This window comes from Rhinopithecus roxellana, chromosome 5 (genome assembly GCF_007565055.1).
Source record: "Rhinopithecus roxellana isolate Shanxi Qingling chromosome 5, ASM756505v1, whole genome shotgun sequence".
Classification (NCBI taxonomy): Eukaryota; Metazoa; Chordata; class Mammalia; order Primates; family Cercopithecidae; genus Rhinopithecus; species Rhinopithecus roxellana.
In genome coordinates this window covers 38,081,953-38,107,418 of record NC_044553.1, presented here as the reverse complement: position 1 = coordinate 38,107,418, position 25,466 = coordinate 38,081,953, and the positions used below count along the sequence as shown (strand labels likewise).

At 38.3% G+C, this 25,466-nt stretch overlaps 1 protein-coding gene across 3 annotated transcripts in view; it reads right to left on the bottom strand.

Moving 5' to 3' along the window:
- Positions 1–25,466, bottom strand: part of AP4E1 (adaptor related protein complex 4 subunit epsilon 1) — a 109,478-nt gene that overhangs the window by 46,482 nt on the left and 37,530 nt on the right. For all 3 annotated transcript variants that reach the window (XR_004057373.1, XM_010356599.2, XM_030930985.1), the window contains exons 12-15: positions 24,739–24,851; positions 24,508–24,626; positions 16,762–17,064; positions 7,189–7,303 (exon numbers count right to left, since the gene is read on the bottom strand). Coding sequence is in view for 2 of the 3 variants with exons in the window: in XM_010356599.2 (XP_010354901.1) it covers positions 7,189–7,303; positions 16,762–17,064; positions 24,508–24,626; positions 24,739–24,851 (650 nt within the window). In the remaining variant the exon portion in view is untranslated. The remainder of the gene's footprint in view (positions 1–7,188; positions 7,304–16,761; positions 17,065–24,507; positions 24,627–24,738; positions 24,852–25,466) is intronic.

The window sequence follows — 25,466 nt, the reverse complement described above, 5'->3', positions numbered from 1 at the left end:
TCCTCCCACCATGGTCCCCCACATTGCTGGGACTACAGGCATGAGCCACTGTGCCCAGCCCCAATGTTAATTCATTAAGTGTTTGGTAGAATTCACCAATGAAGAACCACAAAAGACCATGAATACCCAAATTAATCTTGAGAAAAAAGAGCAAAGCTGAAGGCATCACACTTACCGATTTCAAAATATATTACAAACCTATCATAATCAAAACAGCATAGTACTGGCATAAAGACAGACACAGAACAGAGAGCCCAGAAATAATACCAAGTGTGTATGGCCAACTAATTTTGAACAAGGACACCCAGAATACACAACAGAGAAAGGACAGTCTTCTCAACAAACAACATTGGGAAAACCAAATATTCACGTACAAAACAATAAAATGGAACCTTTATCTTACATCACACATAAAAATCAACTCAAAATGAATTAAGGACCTAACTCTAAGACCCAAAACTGTAAAACTCATAAGAAAGAAACATAAGGGAAAAGTTGCTTTTTTCTTTTTCTTTTTTTGAGATGAAGTTTCGCTCTTGCCGCCCAGGCTGGAGTGCAATGGTACAATCTCAGTTCACCGCAACCTCCACCTCCTCGGTTCAAGCAATTCTCCTGACTCAGCCTCTCAGATAGCTGGGATTACAGGCATGCACCACCACGCCCGGCTAATTTTGTATTTTCAGTAGAAATGGGGTTTCTCCATGTTGGTCTGGCTGGTCTTGAACTCCTGACCTCAGGTGATCCGCCCACCTCAGCCTCCCAAAGTGCTGGGATTACAGGCGTGAGTCACCATGCCCAGCTGGAAAAGCTGCTTTATGACACTGGTCTTTACAATAATTTCATGGATATGACACCAAAAGTATAGGTAACAATAACAAAAATAAGCAAGTGGCAATACATCAAATAAAAAAACTTCTGCATAGCAAAGAAAACACTCAACAGAGTGAAAAGGCAACCTATGAAATAGGAGAAAGTATTTGCAAACCACATTTCTGGTAAGGGTTAACCTCCAAAATACGTTAATCCTATGACTCAATAGTTTTGTTTTGTTTTTTAAACTAATAACCTGATCACAAATAGGCCAATAACTTAAATAAATATTTCTGTAAAGAAGACATACACACGGCCAACAGGTATATGAAAAATGCTCAATGTTACTATTAGCAAGAAAATACAAACCTGAAACCATAATAAGGCATCACCTTGTACCTGTCAGGATGGTGATTATCAAAGAAAAGAAAATATACCATGTGTCAGTAAGGATGTGAAGAAGTTAGAACTCTTACCCATCGTTGATGGGAATGCAAAATGGAGCAGCCACTGTGGAAAGCAGTACGGAGATTCCTCAAAAAAAATAAAAATACAGGCAGTACACAGTGGCTCATGCCTATAATCCCAGTGCTTTGCAACGTCAAGGTAGGAGGATCACTTGAGCTCAGGAGTTTGAGACCAGCCTGGGCAACATTAGGGAGACTATGTCTCTACAAAAAATTAAAAATTAACCAGGCATGATGGCATGCACCTGGAATCCTAGACACCCAGGAAGTTGAGGCAGTAGGATCACTTGAGCCCAGGAGTTCAAGGCTACAGTGAACTACGATCGTTCTACTGCACTCCAGCGTAGGTGATAGAATGAGACACTGTCTCAAAAAAAATAGTAAAATAAAATAAAATAAAATAAAAAATTGGTCGGGCACAGTGGCTCATACATGTAACCCCAGCGCTTTGGGAGGCCAAGACAGGTGGATCACTTGAAGTCAGGAGTTCGAGACCAGTCTGCCCAACATGGCGAAACCCCGTCTTTATGAAAAATATAAAAATTAGCCGGGTGTGGTGGCTCATGCTTGTAGTCCCAGCTACCCAGGATGCTGAGGCAGGAGAATCGCTTGAACCCAGGAGGCAGAGGTTGCAGTGAGCTGAGACTGCACCACTGTACTCCAGCCTAGGTGACAGAGCAAGATTCTGTCTCTAAATAAATAAATAAATAACAATACAACTACTATATGTTCCAACAATCTCACTTCTGGGTGGGTATTTATCCCAAATAAAGCACTCCCATGTTCATTGCAGCACTATTCACAATAGCCAAGTTGTGAAAACAACTTAAATGCTCATCAGTAGGTGAATGGATAAAGAAGATGTCATACACATATACAATGGAATTCTGCAATATACAACAACAGGGATGAAACTTAAGACTATTATGCTAAGTGAAATAAGTAAGGCACAGAAAAATATTGCATGGGTCTACTTTTATAAGGTACCTAAAAGTCAAATTCATAGAATTGAGGAATGGAATGGTGGCTGCCAAAGGCTAAGGGGAGAGAGAAATGGGGACGTACCAATCAATGGGCATGAAGTTTTAGTTAAACAAGATGAGTAAGTGCTAGAGATCCGCTGTACAACATTGTATCTATAGTCAATCATAACATATTTTACACTTAAAAATTCGCTAGGAGGGGAGACCTCCAGTTAAGGTTCTTAACCACAATAAAATAAAACAATAAAAAGATTTAAAAAGATAAAAGGCAAAAAAGAGCAAATGCTTCTGGAGAAAGAGAACATCAAGCCTATTAATAATGTTCATAACTTTTTGGTCTCATTCTAGGATCAACAGTTTAGTTGTTATCTTAACTCAATATGCCTAGCACACAGCCTGGAAAATAAGTACTCAACAAAATTACTAAAGGACAAATAGGAAAAAAAAAGAAAAATCTTTCAGCACTGAATTTTTCAGTATTGACATTCTGAACTCATAAACAGATAATACATTTATTCACTGATCTCCCTTTATTCATATGCATACTTCCCTTCTACCATCCAAATAACTCAATGATTTCCCCTTTACCAAAATCATGACTGACGTATTTTCGTAACAGGCTGCATTTCTTAAGTACAAAGTTACTCTTTCTTTTATTAACTGTTTCTAACTTAAATCATCAGATATTTTGTTGAATGAAGAATTCTAATACACTTAAGAAATATTAGACTACTCACAGCCATGCAGCTGTGTCCTGTGTGACAGAAACATCCCCATAGGGCTACCCTCAGAAGACATGCCCCGTATCTCCAAGGCCAGCCAAACAGCCTTGCACCCACATCACAAGCCTAAGAAAGAACCCCATAGGCTACTCTTGGCAGACGTGTCCCCAGGCTGGCTAGGCAACGACATGCCCATGCTTCCCAGCCAGGGTAACAGCTCCATGGCCCCAACCTCAGTAAGCCAGAACCCAAGTTGGCTGACTCACTATGTATATGCACATATCCACGACTTGAAAACAGCCTGGGAAGCCTGCCCTTGGCGAAGCCACACCACCATCACCACACACTCAGCCTGGGCCACCGAGAAACTCACGAATACCGCTAGAGCAGATTACAGCTAAAGAAACTACATGGCCAGGCACAGTGGCTCACACCTGTAATCCCAGCACTTTCGGAGGCTGAGGCGGGTGGATCACCTGAGGTCAGGAGTTTGAGACCAGCCTGACCAACATGGTGAAATCCTGTCTCTACTAAAAATACAAAAATTAGCCAGGCGTGGTGGCGTGTGCCTATAGTCCCAGCTACTTGGAAGCTGAGATGGGAGAATTGCTTGAACCTGAGAGGCAGAGGTTGCAGTGAGCCAAGACTGTGCCACTGTACTCCAGCCTAGGTGACGGAGCAAGATTCTGTCTCAAAAGAAAAAAAGAAAGAAAGAAAAAAAAAACTACATGAAGACTACATTACATGTCCACCACCAAGGCCTTAGTACCCTACTGAACTTATACTCCAAAACCCATTTATACAAATAAGTCTTTCCCTTCAAACTCTACTACATAAACTTGAAAGAGTCAACTTTTCCACCAGATTCATACAAATCAACATAGGAACAAATCAACCATGAAAAAAGAAACATGTCACCACCAAAGGAAAATAATAAATTTCTGGTAACAGACCTTCAATCATAAGGAAATATATGAAATTCCAGAAAAGGGATTCAAAAAAACATTATTAAGGAAACTCAGTGAGATACAACAGAATACGGACAGATAATTCAATGAAATCAGGAAAATAATACATTATTTGAACAAGAAATTCAACAAAGAGACAGATATTATAAAAAAGAACCAAACAGAAATCCTAGAGCTGAAGAATTCAATAAATGAAATAAAATACATATGCAAGAGTTTCAACAACACACTAGAAAGCAGAAGAAATAATTTCTGAAGTTGAAGACAGGTCTTTTGAAATAACACAGGAAGACAAAAAGAAAAGAAAAACGAATTTTAAAAAAATTAAGAAAGCCTACGGGATTTATGGGACACCATTAAGCAAATAAATGTTTGTATTATGGGCATTTCAGAAGGAGAAGAGAAGGGAAAATGTGAAGAAAATAATTAATGAAATAATAGCAGGAAACTTTCCAAGTCTTGGAAGAGAGAACATCCTAGTCCAGGAAGCTCAAAGAATCCCAAATAGATTCAATCCCAAGAAGGTCCTTTTTGAGGTACATTTTAGTCAAATTGTCAAAAGTCAAAGACAAAGAATTCTGAAAGCAGCAAGAGAAAAGCTTCAAGTCACATATAAGGGAATCCCCATTAGACTAACAGCTGGATTTCTCAGCAGAAACCTTAGAGGCCAGGAGAAAACAGGATGATATATTCAAAGTACTAAAAGAAAAAAGAAAAAGAAAACAGCATGAATATCGTACCCAGCAAAGCTATCTTTCAGAAATAAAGGAGAAATAAGATCTTTCGCAGACAACCAAAATCAAGAAATTCATTACCAGTAGACCACCCCTTACATGAAAAGCTCAAGGGAGTCTAGAAGTGAAAAGACAGTAACTACCATTATGAAAACATTCAAAACTATGAAACTCACTGGTAGAACTGATACACAAATAAGAAAAAGAAAGGAATCAAACTTTGTCACTGAAGAAAACCACCCAACTGCAAAAATAAACAATAAGAGAGCAAGTAAGGAACAAAGCATATGTAAAATACCCAGAAAACAATCAAATAGCAGCAAATCCTCACCCATCAATAATAACCTTGAAAGTAAGTGGATCAAATTCCCCCACTTAAAAGACATAGAATCCCTGCCTGGGTTTTAAAAAAACAAGACTCAACAACATACTGCCTACAAGAAACTCACCTCACTTCTAAAGACACAAAGACTGAAAGTGGGGGGTTGGAAAAAAATATTCTAGACAAACAAAAACCAAAAGTGAGCAGAAGTCACTATACTAATAACAAACAAAACAGATTTTAAGTTAAAAGCTGTAAAAGGAGACAAAGAAAGATACTGTACAATAAAGGAATCAATTCATAAAAAGAATGTAACAATTAAAATATATATGTACCTGACACCAGAGCATCCAAATATATAAAGCAAATACCCCTGATTCAGTAATAGTTGGGGGCTTCAAAACACTGCACTCTCAGCATTGAACGAATTATCTAGCACTTCAATGTTTATTGCAGAGCACTATTCAAAGTAGCCAAGATATGGAATCAACCTAATATGGAATCAACCTAGGTGTCCAACAACAGATGAATGGATAAAGAAAATGATGTGGTATATATACAAAGTGAAATACCATTCAGCCATAAAAACAAATGAAATCCTGTCATTCATGGCAATATGGATGAAACCGAAGGACATTATATTAAGTGAAATAAATCAGGAACAGAAAGTTAAACACCACATGTTCTCTCTCGTATGTGGAAACTAAAGAAAGTTGATCTCATAGAAGTAAAAATTAGAATACAGTATACTAGGGGCTAGGAAGGGTGGGGGAAAGGGAAGAATAGGGTAAAGGATAAAAAATTACAGCTAGATAGAAGAAATAAGTTATAGTGTTCTACACCACTACAGAATTACTATAGTTTAACAATAAAGTATTACATAGTCTCAAAAACTAAAAGAAATATATTGAATGTTCCCAACACAAAGAAATGATACATGTTTGAGATGATGGATATGCTAATTACTATTATCTGAACACTATACATGGATTGAAACATCACTATATTCCCCATGAATATGTATATCTGTCAATTAAGAAAATAAAATTTAAAAATAAATAAATAAATATAAGACCGCTCAAAATAAAAACGAAAGTCACTAGTCCATAGTAACCAAGGTTGTTTTCTGAAACCTTTCCACAGATATGCTCAGACTAATATGTGTCAGCCTATCAGCACAGTGAACAACATGATACTCCTACCTTCAAGTTCTTTCACGTAGCCATAAAAAAGAATGAGATCATGTCCTTTGCAGGGACATGGATGGAGCTGGAGGCCATCCTTAGCAAATTAATGCAGGAACAGAAAATCAAATATTGCACATCCTCACTTAAAAGTGGGAGCTAAATGATGAAAACACATGGACACATAGAGGGAAACAACACATGCTGGGACCTTTCAGAGGGTGGAGGGTGAAAGCAGGGTGAGGATCAGGAAAACTAATGGGTACTAGGCTTAATACTTGGGTGATGAAATAAGCTGAACAACGAACCCCCATGAAACAAGTTTACCTATGTAACAAACCTGCACTTGTACCCGTGAACTAAAAAGTTTAAATTAAAAAAAAAAAAGTTTCCCATAAAGATCATTATGTTAATAAATATATTACTCCAAAAAAAAAAAGTTCTTCAAAATTTCAGTATAATGGCCAGTTGCAGTGGCTCACACCTGTAATCCCAGCACTTTGGGAGGTCAACAATCACTTGAGGCCAGAAGTTTGAAACCAGCCTGACCAACAGGGTGAAACACCATCTCTACTAAAAATACAAAAATTAGCTGGGTGTGGTGGCACCCACCTGTAATTCCAGCTACTTGGGAGGCTAAGGCACAAGAATCACTTAAGCCTGGGAGGCAGAGGTTGCAGTGAGCCCAGATCGTGCCACTGCACTGCAGCCTGAGTGACGGAGCAAGACTTTCGTCTCAAAAAAATAAATAAATTCCAGTATGACTACCATATCTTAGGTATTTGTGGATAGACAGCCTATGTCTTTAGGAATATCTCTTGGCTAACTTTTTTTTTCCTCTGGGTATCTGAAAACCTAGTCAGAGCAAACAAATCACCAGTGAATCATTAAAAGAGGAATAATAGAAAGTAATTATCTTTATTTATTTACTTACATGACTATAATATCAAAAATTACATCCCTACACTCTAGCTTAACACAAATCCATGAAAAATTACCTTTTTCCTGAGAAAGCTTTTCCTCCTGGCGTTGATGGTGAGGTTTGTAAGGTGCTGCACCCTGACTGAGTCCTTCAGCCACAAAACCATCCAGAAAAGATAAAGAAGCATCTACCTATATTAAAATTAAGCAAAAATTAGGAATTAAATAAATTTATCCTAAGTAGATTATACAGTCACATAAATAATTTTAGCCCATATATATTTTTAAAAACTCTAAATGAGAAATGAAAACTTCAATTCTAAAAATGCTACCATACCCAGGCACGGTGGCTCATAACTATAATTCCAGCACTTTGGGAGGCCAAAATGGGCAGATCACTTGAGGCCAGGAGTTTGAGACCAGCCTCGCCAACATGGCAAAACCATCTCTACTAAAAATACAAAAAAATTAGCTGGGCATGGTCACGCACCTGTAGTCTCAGCACAGCCACCACCCGGGAGGCTGCAGCAGAACTGCTTGAACCTGGAAGGCAGAGGTTGCAGTGAGCCGAGACTGTGCCACTGCACTCCAGTCTGGGCGACAGAACAAGACCCCATCTCAAAAAATGAATGAATGAATGAATGAATGAATGAATGAATGAATGCAAATGCTACCCAACTCTCTAGCTTTCTGAAACATCTATAATCAGATCACCTGCCTAGGAATCTAACAATATAAATCATTTGCACTTACTATTAATTTCATTGCAGTGGAGAATATATTTTTGAGCATCAAATATGTTACAGCATCCTACTAGGTTCTATAATTGAGACAAAGGAAGACACAGTTCCTACTCTGAGCAGAACTGTAACCCACCAGAAGAAACAGACATATACTATGAGGTATGGTAACTGTAGTGGTTTCCTGCTGCAGGGGCTAAAATCAAGGCTTTGGCAGGGCTGCTTCCTTCTGGATGTACCAGGGGAATCCGTTTCTTGTTTCTTCCAGCTTTTAGAGACTGCCAGCATTCCTTGACTTGTGGCCACATCATTCCAATCTCTGCTTTTGTTGTTTCTTTGCCTTCTCCTCTGTAACCTCTTGTTTCACTTTTTTAAGGATCCTTGTGATTATATCATGCCTAGCTACATAATCTAGTATAACTGCCCCATCACAAAATATTTAATTTCATCACATCTACCAAGTTCCCTTTAATGTTTAAGGACAAGCACAAATTCCAGAGATTAAGACATGGACATCTTTGCAAGGGCCATTATTCAGCCTCCCACAGTGCCTTTGATTTAAATATCCTAATATAACTGAAAATTATTTTTCACAAATCTATGGAAAATTACTTAATTTCACCAGGAAAAGTCTTAGGAGAATAATTTTTAATGAATAAATAAGAGATGAAGAAAGAATGACAGGGAAAGGAGAAAAGAAGGAGATGAACAAAAACGATTAGTGGAGAGAGCAGTGATGACCTCAGAAACCAAAGACTTGCCTCTCCTGATTTAGCCAAGTATATACAAATAGCTCAGATAATTTAGAATAGCAAATAATTATCAAACATAAAAATGGCACCTCATTCTCTGAATCTGGAATGGTTTCGCTTGAATAAGATTCTTAGGCTGCGCATGGTAGCTCACGCCTGTAATCCCAGCACTCTGGGAGGCTGAGGTGGGCGGATCCCCTGAGGTCAGGAGTTCGAGACCAGCCTGACCAACATGGTGAAACCCCGTCTCTACTAAAATACAAAAATGAGCCAGGTGTGGTGGTGGGTGCCTGTAATCCCAGCTACTCGGGAGGCTGAGACAGGAGAATCACTTGAACCTGGGAGGAGGAAGTTGCAGTGAGCCGAGATCGTGCCATTGCATTCCAGCCTGGGTGACAAGAGTGAAACTTCATCTCAAAAAAAAAAAAAAAGATTCTTGAGATGAGGCTATGTCAACATCATTATCTTTTATTGGAGGAAAAGGGAAGTGTAGTTACTCCCTAGTAAATACTATGTGTAGCATATTCATTCATCATTTCAATAAACATCTCTGGATGCCCAGCAAATACTAAAGCGAGGCCTCTGTCCTTGAGGAACTACTGAAAGAACTAATGAAGGAATGTTCAAAATGAATACAAGCCATGAAAATCTGAGTCAAAATGAGTGGAAATATTACCCTTTTTTCTCTTTCTCAACTAATTTGAATAATTCTAATTACCTTTGAAAGTTTTCTAGACCAGGCACAGTGGCTCACATCTGTAATCCCAGCACTTTGGGAGGCCAAGGTGGGTGGATCACTAGGTCAGGAGTTCGAGACCAGCCTGGCCAATATGGTGCCACCCTGTCTCTGCTAAAATTACAGAAAAAATTAGCCAGGCATGGTGGCGCACACCTGCAGTCCCAGCTACTCGGGAGGCTGAGGCAGAAGAATCACTTGAACCCGGGAGGCAGAGGTTGCAGTCAGCCGAGATCGTGCCACTGTACTCCAGCCTGGGTGGCAGAGCAAGACTCCATCTCAAAAAAAAAAAAAAAAAAAAAAAAAAAGAAAGTTTTCTAATTTACACCTGAGGGAGATCATGATATGAAATAAAGAGAGTGAGTATAAAGTGAGAACTTTAGGTTAAAAGGGGTGGTGGCAAAAAGTAGGTGGGAAACTAAAAGGTGGGTGATCAGGCTCCAAAATGGTAAAGATTTTAACACATAGACAGACAAAATAAAAGGGAAAACCACTTCTTTTGGATTCTCAAATAGAGGAGGAATAAAATGACACAGAATTTCAAAGGAGATTAAAAGAAGATAGCCAAACATGTGGAGGTTCCTGAAAAGTGGCATGGCCACGGGGAGTATAAAAGCTCTGAGAACCTTCCTCCATAGCTTGCCCTATGCATCTCCTTCCTCTGTATCCTCTGCAATATAGTTTATAATAAACCAGTATGCTAACACAAATCAAGGAGGAAGTGTGGAATAATGCTAATGAGATATTACCCAATTCATGAATCACTACTAAAAATCAATTTGTGTGCAGCCCACTGTTGCCACCACCAGCATGTGTGCATGCCACCTCTGGAGGCCCTAGGACTGGCACACCCAATCCTGCCACTGCCAGGACTCATATACACTGCCCAGGGATCTAACAATCAGTATGCCCAGCCAACTACTGCTACCAGTGGTGCACAAGGATCAATTCACCTAATGTTCTATCTTCAACAAAGCCTTTCTACAGCCTCCACTAACAACCACAGCCTAAGCCATTCTATTAGTCCGTTCTTGCACTGCTATAAAGAAACACTTGAGACTGGGTAATTTATTAAAAAAAAAAAAAAAAGAAAAGAAAAGGTTTCATTGGCTCACGGATCTGCAGGCTGTACAAGAAGCATGATACTGGCATCTGTTCAGCTTCTTGTAAGGCCTCAGGAAGCTTCTACTTATGGAGGAGGGTAAAGCAAAAGCAAGCATATCACATGGTGAAAGCAGGAACCAAAGGGAGAGTCCGGGGTGTGTGTATGTGTGCGCGTGTGTGTGCGTGCGCACACGCACACGTGTGGTGGGGGAGGTGCTATACTTTACAATAACCAGATCTCTCGAGAATTCACTCTCTATCAAGAGGATAGCACCAAGCCATGAGGTATCTGCCTCCATGACCCAAACAACTCCCACCAGGCCCTACCTCCAACACTGGGGATTACAATTCAACGTGAGATTTGGGGAGGAGATCCAAACCATATCACCACTGAGGAACTCACAGACATCACTGATTATGATTATAGTTGAAGAAATCATTTGGAAACTATACTACTGTGCCCATCCAGAATCAAAGCCCAAGCACCTTGTTAACCAACATCACAGACACATCTATAGGGAGAGGTCTTTCCCTACTAAAGGGAATCCATAAACTTAGAACCAACTGCTCTGATGCCAGATACACATATGTCAATGTGAGGACACAAGAAAAATAAAGCAAAGAAACATAACACCTTCAAAGGAACACAGTAACTCTCCAGTGGCAGATCCCAAAAAATCTGTAAAATGCTTGAAAAAAAAAATCAAAATAATGATCTTAAGGAAACTCAAAAGATACAAGAGAACACAGAAAAACAAAACAAAAATAAATCAAGAAAACAATTCATGATCTGAATGAGAAATTCAACAAAGAGGTAGACATCATAAATAAGAAACAAACAGAACTCCTAGCACTGAAGAATTCAATGAATGAAATAAAAAGTATAACCAAGAGCTTCAACAATAGACTAGATTGAGAAGGGAGGATCTCCAAATTTGAAGACATGCCTTTGAAATAAACCAGACAAAAATAAATAAATAAAACAGAATAAAGAAAGCATATGTGACATATGAGACAACATAAAGCAAACAAATATTTGGATTTTGAGAGTTTAAAGACAAAATGGGTGAAGGCACAGAAACCCTAATTGAAAAATAATAGCTAAAGACTTCCCAAGTCTTGCAAGAGATACAGACATCCATACGCAGGAAACTCAAAAGAGCCTCAAAGAGATTCAACCTGGCCGGGTTGAATCCAGTACTGATTCTAAATAGGAAGAAGAGTGTCTCTTTTGGAGAACTGCAGTGAAGATATTTATATCCTGTGACAGTCTCTTAATATAGAATAATTCAGGAATTTCTCTTATTTGTTGATTTTAAGACATACATATCTGGTGTACATATGATACTTTGATACATGCATAGAATGTGTAATACGTAAATCAGAGTATTTAGGATATCCATCACCTCTAACATTTATCATTTGTGTTGGGAACATTTCCAATTTTATCTTTATTTTGAAATATACAAATAATACACAATTATTACTAACTATAATCACCCTACTGTGCTATCAAACACTAGAACTTACTCCTCTTATCTAAGTATTTTACTAACCATTAACCAACCATTCTTCTTCCCTGTCCCCTGACCCTTCCGAGCTTTATTCTCTACCTCCATAAGATGTACATTTTTAACTTCTACCTATGCATAAAAACATGTAATATTTGACTTTCTGTGCCATGCTTATTTTACTTCATAGTGAAATAAGTCCCATCTATGTTGCTAGGATATTATTTATTTGAATAATATTCCATTGTGTATACATACCACATTTTCTTTATCCATGTGTCCATTGGCAGACACTTAGGTTGATTCCATATTTTGGCTATTGTGAATAGTACTGCAGTGAACATGGGGGTGCAGGTATACCTTTGAAATAATGATTTACTTGCCATTGGATAAATACCCAGGGGTGGGATTGCTGGGTTTTACGGTAGTTCAATTTTTGTTTTTTGAAAACTCTCCATACTGTTTTCTATAATGGCTATCTTAACTTACATTCCTACTAACAGTGCATGAGTTTCCTTTTTTCTGCATCCTTGGCAACATTTGTTATTTTTTGTCTCCTTGATAATAGGCATTGTAACTGAAATAAGATAATATCTCATGGTGGTTTTGATTTACATCTCCCTGATGATTTGTGATGTTTAGCATTTTTTTGTTTACCTGTTGACCATGAAATGTCTGTTGATGACCTTTGCCCACCTTTAAATGGGATTTTTTTTTTTTCTTTTTTGGCTGTTGAATTGAGTTCCTTACATATTCTAGATATTAGTCCCTTGTTTGTAAATATTTTTTCCTAGTCTACAGATTGTTTCTTCACTCTATTGATTGTATTGTTTGCTGTGCATAAGCTTTTGACCTTAATACAGTTCCATTTGTCATTTTTGCCTTTTTTGCCTGTGCTTTTGAAGTCTTAGCCATAAATCTTTGCCTCAACCAATGTCCTAATGCATTTCCTGTTAAGTTTTCTTCTAGTAGTTTTATAGTTTGGGATCTTACATTATTTAATTCATTGAGTTGATTTTTTTATATGGTGAGAGATAGGGATCTCATTTCATTATTCCGCATGCTGATATCAAGGCTTTTCAACACTATTTATTGAAGAGGCTGTCATTTCCCCAATATATATTCTTGGCACTTTGACTGAAAATCAGTTAGTCATAAATACACGAATTTTTTTCTGGGTTCTCTCTGTTCCATTGGTTTGTATGTCTTTTTTTCATACCAATACCATGTTGTTTTGGTTACTACAGCTTTGTAGTGTATTTTGAAATTGGGTAGTGTGATGCCTCCAGCTTTGTTCTTTTTGTTTAGTATTGTATTGGCTATTTAGAGTCTCGTGGTTCTCTACAAATTTTAGGGTTGTTTTTTCTATTTCTGAAGATTGTCATTGGTATTTTGATAGTACACTGAGTCTGTAGATGGCTTTGAGTAATATGAGCATTTTAACAATATTCATGTGATCCATGAGCATGGGATGTATTTCCATTTGTTTCTATCCTCTTTAGTTTCTTTTATCAGCGTTTTGAGGTTCTCCTTGTACAGGTCTTCCACCTCCCTGGTTAAATTTATTCCAAGTATTGTTTTTTTTTTTTTTTTTTTTTTTTGTAGCTGTTGTAAATGGCATTACTTTTTTTTTTTTCCAGCTAGTTTGTTATTGGTGTATAGAAATGCTACTGATTTTTGTATGTTGATTTTGTATCCTGAATCTTTACTGAATTCTTTTATCGGTTCTAAGAACTTTATGTTGGAGTCTTTAGGTTTTTCTATATGTAAGATCATGTCATCTGCAAAAAGGGACAATTTGACTTCCTCTTTTCCAATTTAGATCCCTTTCTTTCTTTCTTTTGCCTGATTGCTCTGGCTAGGTCTTCCAGTACTATGTTGAATAGGAGTGATGAAAATGGGCATCCTTGCCTTTTTCCAATTCTTAGAGGAAGTGCCTTCAGTTTTTCCTTGTTCATTGTGATATGGGCTTTGGGTTTGTCATATATGGGCTTTATGATGTTGAGTATGTTTTTTCTTTGCTTAATTTCCTGTGAGTTTTTATCATGATGGGATGTTGGATTCTACCAAATGAATTCTCTGCATCTATTGAGATGATCATATGGTTTTTGTCCTTCATTCTGTTGATATGAAGTATTACATTTATTGATTTGTGTATGCTGAACCATCCTTGCATTTCTGGGAAAATTCCACTTGATCATAGTGTATTATCTTTTTGATGTGCTATTGGATTCAGTTTTCCAGTATTTTGTTGAGAATTTTTGCTCCTATGTTCATCTGGGATATTGGCTTATAATTTGTTGTTGTTTTTGTTGTGTCCTTGTCTAGTTTTGGTATCAGGGTAATGCTGGCCACATAAAACGAGTTAGGAAGAATGTCCTCCTCTTCAATTTTTTGGACTAGTTTAAGAAGAGGTGGTGCTAGTTCTTCTTTATAAATTTGCTAGAATTCATTTGTAAAGTCGTCTTGTAAGCTTTTTCTCTGTTGGGAGACTTACTATTAGTGATTCAATATCACTATTCATTCAGGTTTTCTATTTCTTCTTTGTGCAATCTTGGTAGATGTGTCCAGGAATTTATTTATTTCCATCAGGTTTTCTAGTTTGTTAGTGTACAGTTGTTTATAGTCATCTCTAATAATCATTTGTATTTCTGTGGTAGCCATTGCAATGGCTACTTTTTTGTTTCTGGTTTTACTTATTTGAATCTTCTCTCTTTCTTGATTAGTGTAGCCAGCAGTTTATCAATTTTGTTTATTGTTCAAAATAACCAACTTTTTGTCTCACTGATTTTTTTTTTTTGTATCTTTTTTAAGTTTCCATTTTTTTTATTTCTGGTCTGATCTTTACTATTTATTTCCTTCTACTAATGTTGACTTTGGTTTCTTCTTCCTTTCTAGTCCCTTGAGGTGCATTATAAGGTTGCTCGTTTGAAATCCTTCTACTTTTGTGATATATGTGTTTATTGCTATAAACGTCCCTCTTAGCACTGTTTTTGCCATATTACATAGGTTTTGGTAAGTTGTGTTTGAATTTCCATTTTTATTAGATTCAAGAAATGTTTTTATTTCCTTCTTAATTTCTTCACTGACCTAATCGTCACTCAGAAATATGTTGTTTTGATTTTCATATATTTGTTCAGTTTCCAAAGTACCTCTTATTATTGATTTCTAGTTTTATTACATGCAGCTTGAGAAAATACTTGCTATGATTTTAATTTTTTCAAATTGTTGAGACTTTTTTGTGGCCTAACATATGGTCTGTCCTGGAGAATGTTCCATGTGTTGAGAAGAATGTGTATTCTGCAGCTGTTGAATAAAATGTTCTGTAAATATCTGTTAGGTCCATTTGGTCTAGAATGCAAATTAAGTTTGACGCTTCTTTGTTGATTTTCTGTCTAGATGATGTGTCTTAACTGAAAGTGATGTGTCAAGGCTTCCAGCTATGATTGTAGGGGTTCTACCTCTCTCTTAAGCTTCAATAATATTTGTTTTACATATATTTGCTTCAGTGTGGGGTGCATATGTATTTACAAATGTTGTATGTCCTTGGTGAATTGATCCCTTCATCATTACATAATGACATTTCTTGTCTCCTTTATATTTTTTTCCAAGTCCATTTTGTCTGATATAACATTAGCTACTCTTACATGCTTTTGGTTTCTGTTTGCATGGTTATTTTTATTCATCCCTTCATCTTTACAGGTGAGTGAGTTTCTTACAGGCAGCATACAGCTGGATCTTGTTTTTTTATCTATTCAGTCAGCCTATATATTTTAATTGGGGACTTTAAATTGTTTTCATTAAAGGTTGTTATGGATAGTTGAGGACTTACTCCTGTCATTTTGTTGATTGTTTTATACATTTTTTCCTTTCTTCCTTTTTCACTGTTTACCTATATGGATTTTGTGGGTGTGATGATAATATTTGATTCCTTTTTCTTTCTCAGTTGTGTATCTGCCTTACCAGTGAGTTTTATACTTTCATGTGTTTTCATGTTGGTAGTTATCTTTTCACTCCCAGATGTAAGACTCCCTCAAACATTTCTTTTAGGGTTGGTCTAGTGGGGATGAATTCCCTCAGTTTTTACCTGTCTGGGAAAGACTTTATTTCTTCTTTATGCTGTGTATAGTACACTTACTTGTCTAGCAGTTTCTGGGTTTTTTTTTCCAACGCTTTGAGCGTATCTTCCCATTTTCTCCTTGCCTATAAAATAAGGTTTCTGCTAAGAAATCCACTCTTAGTGTGATAGGGATACTTTTATATGTGTGACCTGATACTTCTCTCTTGCTGTTTTTAGAAATCTCTCTTTGTAATTTGACTGTTGTCAGTTTGACTATAATGTGCTTTGGTGAAGACCTTTTTAAGGTTGAATCTTTTTTTTTTTTTTTGAGATAGAGTTTCACTCTTGTTGCCCAGGCTGGAGTGCAATGGTGCAGTCTCTGCTCACTGCAACCTTTGCCTCTCAGGTTCAAGCAATTCTCCTGCCTCAGTCTCCCGAGTAGCTGGGATTACAGGCATGCACCACCATGCCCAGCTGATTCTGCATTTTTAGCAGAGATGGGGTTTCTCCATGTTGGTCAGGCTAGTCTCAAACTCCTGATCTCAGGTGATCTGCCCACCTCAGCCTCCCAAAGTGCTGGGAGCTCTCAGATTCCCTGTCATACTAATGTGAGAAAGAACTCCAACATTCACCTTAAATGCTACAGAAACCACATTTTGATATATTCCTGACATGTCACAAATCCAAGAATTACTCTATATTTAATGACAACGCAATTTTTAAAAAGATGGAACACCAATGTCTTACCGCCAAGTCTTCACAACTCCTGTCAACTGGAAGCAAGCTCGTCATAAGTTCCACATTCTCATGCAAATGTTTTAATTCAAATGCATGTTGTCTCATACAAGTATCCAAAGATATGGTAAATTCATGGATTAATCTCTCAACTGTATCAGAAGAGTGTGCCTGAGGTGTCAATTTGGTCACAGCAGCAATTAACCAGGTTTTTGTTTCTGAAGACACAGAGTCATTCATAAGTAACTTGTAGAGCTTAGCTATAACTTCTGCTGGCGTTTCCTTATCTAAGAGGTAGGAATATTCCCCTAATACCTGTAAATAAAACAAAGTGATACTTATATAGAAATATCAAGTTATACAGTAGACTATACTCAAATCTAAACAAAGTGCCTACTGCTGGAGTGAATTTAAAGTAGATTAAACATCCTCTCATGGTGAAAAAATTATTAAAGATACAACTGTATATTTTAGGTTCAAAATTATACCAATAATTCAAAATGGTTTTCCCCACCATTGTCGTTAACAATACATAAAGCAGCATACCTTTACAAGTTTCTGAACTTCTGGAGTTGGTTGTTGGTTTTTATAAGCACTATCACATCCTGTTACTATTTTCCAGTAAGCATTTAAATGATAGTTCTCATGTAATGATGGTTCTTACTACATAGTAAGAGGCACTTAAAGTGTTTCATAAAAATACAGATTTCTAGGCTTTACCCCCAGATATTCTGATTTAGTATGCCTGTGGTCCCCAAGGATATACATTTGAATATGCATCTGCTGATTCTGATGTAGACAGTTCACAGAAGACTTTAAGAAACACTTATTGGCCAGGCACGGTGGCTCACGCCTGTAATCCCAGCACTTCGGGAGGCCGAGGCAGGTGGATCACCTGAGGAGTTCGAAACCAGCCTGGCCAACATGGTGAAACCCCGTCTCTAGTAAAAATAAAAAAATTAGCCAGATGTGGTGGCACACGCCTATAGTCTCAGCTACTCAGAAGGCTGAGGCAGGAGAATTGCTTGAACCTGGGAGGCAGAAGTTGCAATGAGCTGGGATCATACCACTGCACTCCAGCCTGGGCAAGACAGCAAGACTCCATCTCAAAAAAAAGAAAAAAAAAAAAAGAAATGCTTATCTGTGTCACACATCTAACTTAGGTGACATACAATCCTGTAAGTGAAAGAACTGATAGGGACAGAAGGCAGAGAAATTTTAGGCAGAAAAGGGTGGGGTCCCTGGTGAAGCCCCACCCGCAAGCCAAAAAGCCTGAAACCATGGCCCAAAGTAAGAACTTATATCCATATCCCTATTTTCCCATTCAAATGTTGCCTTTTCCTAAACCACCCGTGACCCTGCCCTGCCCTGCCCCATCCTGTGCCTATAAAGACCCCAGACTCAGCCAGCATGGAGGAAGAAGCAGCGGGATGTCGGAGAGAAGTGGCTTTACTTCAGAGGGACAGCTTGACAGCATAACTTCAAAGAAGAATCCAGCCAGAGATGGCTGGACTTCTGGAGAACATTACCTTCGCCTCTCCAGTCCCCCTGTCAGCTCCCCTTCCTGCTGAGATCCACTTTCACCGGCAACAAAATCCCCTGCATTTATCATCCTTCAATTCATTCACGGGACCTCATTTTTCCTGGACACCAGACAAGAGCTCAGGAGTGAGTGCAGATACAAAAGGGCCCACTGAGCTGTTAACACTTGAGCTGTCTGCTGATGGCAGAGCTAAAAGAGCAGTGTAACACGCTCACTGGGGCTTCAGGAGTCGCAGGTACTCCCCACTAGATGCTGCCATGGGGCCCACACAGAGTTTTGCTCCTGCCAGAGCCCAAAAGCACTCACTCTGGCTCCCGCACCCACTCACCTGCACGCTCACCCTCCCGCGAGGGGCTGAGAGCTGCAGGATGAGTAAGTGAAGCACCTGTCTCAAAGCCTACAAAGGGGTCAAGGGAAATTTCCTGTTTTAGAATCATTAATAAACTGATAATTCAGGAAGTATGAAATCTTTCTGATACGGTTTGGCTCTGTGCTCCCACCCAAATCTCACCTTGAATTGTAATAATCCCCCACATGTCAAGGGCAGGACCAGGTGGAAATAACTGAATCATGGGGGCAGTTTCCCCTGCTGTTTTTGTGATAGTAAGTTCTCACAAGATCTGATGGTTTTATGAGGGGCTTCCCCCTTCACTCAGCCTCATTCTTTCTCCTGCCGCCCTGTAAAGAGGTGGCTTCTGCCATGATTTTAAGTTTCCTGAGGCCTCCCCAGCCATGTGGAACTGTGAGTCAACTAAACCTCTTTTCTTTACAAATTACCCAGTCTCGGATATTTCTTCACAGCAGTGTGAGAATGGACTATTACGCTTCCCTAAATGGTGTTTATGGAATAATTTCATGTCTTTGGTATAATATCGGTACCAGTAAGAAAAGAAGGAGGCTGGGTGATAGGCAAGGGAAAATGTATAGCTAGTAAGAAGGAAGAGAAGAGAAGGAAAAATAAACAGGACTAAATGAGTTCAATCCTTAAACAGTATGATTATTTTTAGGGTGGTTTTAGAAAAAATGGAAGGTAGCTCCAGAAGAACAGGTAACAAAAGTCCCAGTTCAAAAATCAATGGTAATGGATGTCTGCTTCTGGGAAGATGGAGAAGACGTATTTATCCCTATTCTTCCTACTAAGTATACCTAAAAACCCTTGATATTACATATAAAACATACAGCAGATTATCTGTTGTTTCATTTACCCCAGACTAGATACGGAGAGCCAGAAACTTGGAAATGCAAATGGGCACAGACAAAAAGCCCCAAGAGGAGCCTGCCCTCAGGTCAATAAGCCAAGAGGACAGAAAACTTTCAGATAATAACCCTCCTACTCCGGCCAAATACCACACAGAAAAATCTGCAGCCCCACCCATACTAGCAAAGGCAGAGTGGAGAATCAAGACTTCTACCCTCACCAGGCTAAAGAGGTACCCCAAACTCCCCAGCAGGGTGGGAACTGAGAAGGCTGAGTGAGGAGTCAGGACTTTCATCCCCACTGAGCTGTAGAGAGGCCTACTCCTCTGCAGTGTCAGTAGAGATTGGGCAGGGAGCCTGCACTTCACCTCCACCGAGGAGAAATGCAGTGCCCCTGCCTTTCTCTGATGGGAGTGTGTCAGTGGAAACCTGATGGAGTCAGGATTTTCCCCACTGTTCAGCAAGCCACCCCCTCATAGTGTCAGTGTAGGCCACAGAACTGAAAAGGTCAATAGCCTTCTCTCAACAATTAATAGGACTAGACCAAGAATCAGCAAGGATATAGAAAAACTCAACAACACCATCACAACAGACTTTACAGAACACACCACACAGGAAAAGCAAAATAGACACTTTTCAAGCAACCACAGAACATATACCAAGATAGACTGTGCCTTGAGTAAAACAAACCTCAAATATGAAAGAACGGAAATCACACATAGTATTTTCTCTAATCACAATGAAATCAAACTAGAAATCAGTAACAAAGATAACAGAAAATTTTCTAAACACTCAGAAACTAAACAATACTTTTCTGAATAATCCATGACTCAAAGATAAGTCCCAAGGGGGAAAAAAAAAACAAAAAACAAACAAACAAAAAAAACACTGAACTATTGAATGAAAATTCAGTCAAGAGATTTTTCTTTAAGAAAATTGAATTTGTAATTTAATAACTCCCCTAAAAATCTACAAGTCCAAATGGTTTCACTGGAAAATTCTACCAAATTTTTAAAGGAAAATTAACAGCAACTTTATGCAAATTCCTCCAGAAAACAGGAGGGCACATTCCCAAGTCATGTTATGAAACTAGTATTTACTTTGATACCAAAACTGGAATACCACAAAAATGAAAACTACAGACCAATAGCCCTCACAACACTAGATAAAATTCTTAACGAAGTCTCAAGAAATCTACAAGAACACTCCTAGAACTATTAAGTTAGTTCAGCAAGACTGTAGATTACAAGCTCAAAATACAAAAGCTATTGTATTTGTATATACAGTTGGCCCTCTGCATCTAAAGGGAATTGGTTTCAGGACTCCCTGTGGATGCCTGAATCCGAAAATAGTACTGAACCCAACTGCCATCAATTGGAAAATGCTTCTGATCATGTCTTACACTCACAAATTTAATGCCTTCTCCATCTTAACTAAGATCTCACCATGCACTGTGACCATAACTTTTGTAGTGTAAGGTATGACAGCAAAACTAACAGGATTTTTTTTTCCTTCTTTACAATTTCACAGAGACAATTTCCCTTCTTACTGTAGAATTTTACAACCTCAGCATATGTTTCTTTCCTCATTAAGTCAAGAACTTTCACCTTTTCACCTAAAGGAACCATTTTTATAGCTTCTCTTTGGCATATCCAAATTGCCAGCATCACAACTCTTGTGCTGTGGGACCATGATTAAGTAAATAAAGGTTACTACAATATAAGCACTGCAATAATGCTACAGTTCATCTGAAAACCTAGAAAGCTACTAAGTGACTAACAGGCAGGTAGTGTATACAGCATGGATACACTGGACAAAGAATGATTCAGGTCCCAGGTGGGGCAGAGCAGGATGAAGTGGGATGGCTCAAGATTTCATCATGCTACTCAGGACAACACATAATTTAAAACTTATAAATTGTTGATTTCTGGAATTTTCCATTTAATATTTTCAGACCATGACTGGCCACAGGTAACTAAAACTGCAGAAAGCAAAACAACAGATAAGGGGACCTACTGTACACGACCTGTACGCTGTAGAAAGAAAGAAAAGACAATCTAAATTAAGTGGAGTGACATGCCACATTCATGGACCAAAAAAACTAATCGCCACAAAAACAAATAATCAATTCAGGAAGGATCATCAACACTAAAGCCATTGAAGATAAATGAGGAAAAGATATTTGCACAGCCTGATAGAATCACCTCACAAATTAGTTATAAATTACAAAAAGGAAAGATACCTTTACAATGTAAAGATCTGGAGGTCACCTTCTTTTCTTTTCTCCATTTGGTAGAGACTGGGTCTCACTTTGTTGGCCAAGCTGATCTCAAACTCTGGCTTCAAGCAATCCTCCCGCCTCCCAAAGTGCTGGGATCACAGGCATGAGCCACCGCGCCAGGCCACCATCTTAACCCAAACTTCTAAACTTACAATCACCAATAAGTGGGCAAACTGACATTATATATATCCTGATATGATACAGTAGGAAATACACAACATTGCCTATGCAGTATTCTCACTAAAAATGTTTAACCTGAACAAAAATAATCAGATATCCAGAATGTAGGACCTTCTATAAGTGAACAGCAGTCATCCAAAACAAACAAAAAAATCAGTCATAAAAACCAAAAGAAAGTGGGGTTCATTACAAATTTAAAAAGGCTAAAGAGACATAAGTAAAGGCAATTTGTGATCCTCAAATCACAATTTTTTTTTTTTTTTTGAGACAGAGTCTTGCTCTGTCGCCCAGGCTGGAGTGCAGTGGCGCGATCTCAGTTCACTGCAACCTCCACCTCCTGAGTTCAAGCGATTCTCCTGCCACAGCCTCCCGAGTAGCTGGGACTACAGGCGCATTCCACCACGCCTGGCTAATTTTTTGTATTTTTAGTAGAGACGGGGTGTTACCATGTTGGCCAGGATGGTCTCGATCTCCTGACCTCGTGATTTGCCCGCCTCAGCCTCCCAAAGTGCTGGGATTACAGGCATGAGCCACTGCACCTGGCCTCTTTACACTTCTTAGGTATGATAACAGTTTTATAGTTATGTCATTCATAGAAGATTCACGTTGAGGTTTTAGGGGTGAAGTGCCACAATGTCTGCAATTCAATTCTAAACAGCTCAGCAAAACAAACTGTATATAGGTAGACCTAGATATACCTATAGATGCAGATATAGTAAAACAAATGTAGTTAAAAATATTTAACTGGGTCTGGTGCGGTGGCTCACACCTGTAATCCCAGCACTTTGGGAAGCTGAGGCAGGTGGATCACCTGAGGTTGAGAGTTCAAGATCAGCCTGGCCAACATGGCAAAACCCCATCTCTGCTATAAATACAAAAATTAGCCAGGAGTGGTGGCGTGCGCCTGCAATCCCAGCGACTCAGGAGGCTGAGACAGGAGAATCGCTTGAACCCAGGAGGCAGAGGTTACAGTGAGCCGAGATCATGCCACTGTACTCCAGCCTGGCGACAGAACAAGACTCTGTTTCAAAAAAAAAAATTTTTTTTAACTGAAAAAGCTAAATAAAAAGTATATTTTATTATCTCAGTCTTTGAACTTTTCTGCAGATGAGAAAAGAAAAAATTTAAGTAAAAATCTGGGGAAAATTTAAGCTAACATGCTGACATTTGGCAATTCTATAAAATATTAAAATGTGCATACCATATCACTTCTCTAAATCTCCCCTAAAGAAACACTCACCTATGTGCACAAGAAAGAATACATAAAGGTGATGAGCTGTATGCAATTACATGTGATTATATTACATAAAATTGTGACCTTTGTCTTGAAAAAAAAAAATCTCCACTACTGGCTTTGATGAAGCAGGTGGCCCTGTTGGTAGGCCACATGGCAAGAAACTGAAAGCAGCTCTAGCAGCTAAGGACAGCTGACAGTTGACAGTATGAAAGTGAAACCCTCAGTCACAAAAACTCAGCCACAAGAAAATGAATTCTGACAACCACACATGAGCTTGAAAGTGAATTATTTACCAGTCAAGCTTCAGATGATTGCAAGGTGCCAACACTTCAACTGCAATTCTGTGAGACCCTAAGCAGAGAATCCAGCTAAGCCATGCATGGACTCCTGACTCACAGAAACTATGAGATAATGAATTTGTATTGTCTTAAGCCACTAAGTTTGTGGTAACATTGTTATACAGCATAAGAAAACTAATATAGCACAGATAGCCTATCAATGATAGACTAGATAAAGAAAATGTAGTACATATACACCATGGAATACTATACAGCCATAAAAAGGAATAAGATCATGTCCTTTGCAGAGACACGGGTGAAGCTGGGAACCCATTATTCTTAGCAAACTAACACAGGAACAGAAAACCACACCACATGTTCTCACTTATAAGTGGGAGCTGAACAATGAGAACACAGGACACAGGGAAGGGAACAACACAAACCAGGACCTATCAGGGAGGGTGGTGGGGGTGGAGAGCTTTAGGAAAAAGAGCTAATGTGTGCTAGGCTTAATACCTAGGTGATGTGTTGACAGATGCAGCAAACCACCATGGCACACGTTTACCTATGTAACAAACCTACACATCCTGCACATGTACCCTAGAACTTAAAAAATAAAATAAAATAAAAAAGAAGAAGAAAAAAAGTTAATAATATAAGTATTCAGCACTGTGCCTGGTACCTAGAAAATGCCTCTTAAAGATGAACCTCTTTCTATTTGGTTAAAATAATTTATGGATTATAATTTTTTAAAAAACTAATATAGTAGAGATAAATGAGTATTCAAATATTCAAACACAGACGCACATAAAAAACACAACAAAACACTGTAAACACAAAGAGACAAGTAAAAGACCAGACAAGTGAGATGGCAGAGAGAAAAAACAGAGAATAGTTAAGTGATAGATGGTGGTCATTTGAAAAACTGACAGCTGAAGGAATTAGCTGAGTAGAGGTGAATAGTTTCTGAAGGAAATATGTTAACATTTGGTTTGTATAAAAAATGTTTTAAAAATTATATGATTTAATGTACTTTGCTCACCCAACTCATAACTTGAAGAAATCTCTGTGGATAGAACACATTTTCCATATCTAGTAAAGTGAGGTAAGACTGAACTGCATAGAGTCTTAATTGCTGATCTTCTGTTTCATCATCAAAACCTACAAAGAAATTGATACACCATTTTAATTTCCACAAACTTATCTAAGGACTCTGTAATAAAAACATTTAACTTTAAAATGTTTACTTTACAGAATGTAATAGTCTACCAACCTTCTGCTAGTAGTCTCAGAAAGTTATTGGGAATATCAGGATGCATTACATCTCCTCCTACTGAAAACACAGCATTCATTGTCTGAATAAACCACGCATTATCAGGAGCATATGTGTCCACAGTGTTAAGAACAAGTACACTTCCAAATGCTACTTATTAAAATTATCCTTCTGTAGCAACCTTTAAAATAATAACCCCAATTCATCCTAGTATGGCATTTTTACCTTTAACCTCTGCCATAAATTGTTATACCCCAGTTTTATGTAAAATGGGTACTCAGTAAAAGCTTATTTAATAAACTTCATAAACTGAGTTTGTCACTTTAGCACCACACTTGCACAAAACAGTCATCCAATAAATAAATGTGAAATAACTGAAAGAAACAAACCAGCTAACTAGATGCAAATAATGGAAAATTATAGTCTTCAAAAAAGAATATAATTCACTTCAAAGAAGCTAAATATTGTGGTATGTCTACTTGAACAAATCGTTTAGCATCTGTTCTTTTCTTTTCCTTTTTTTTTTTCTTTTTTTGAGACAGAGTCTTGCTCTGTCGCCCAGGCTGAAGTGCAGCGGTGCGATCTTGGCTCACTGTGAACTCCGCCTCCTGGGTTCAAGCAATTCTCCTGCCTCGGCCTCCCGAGTAGCTGGGACTACAGGTGCATGCCACCACACCAGCTAATTTTTTTTGTATTTTAGTAGAGACAGGGTTTCACTGTGTTGCCCA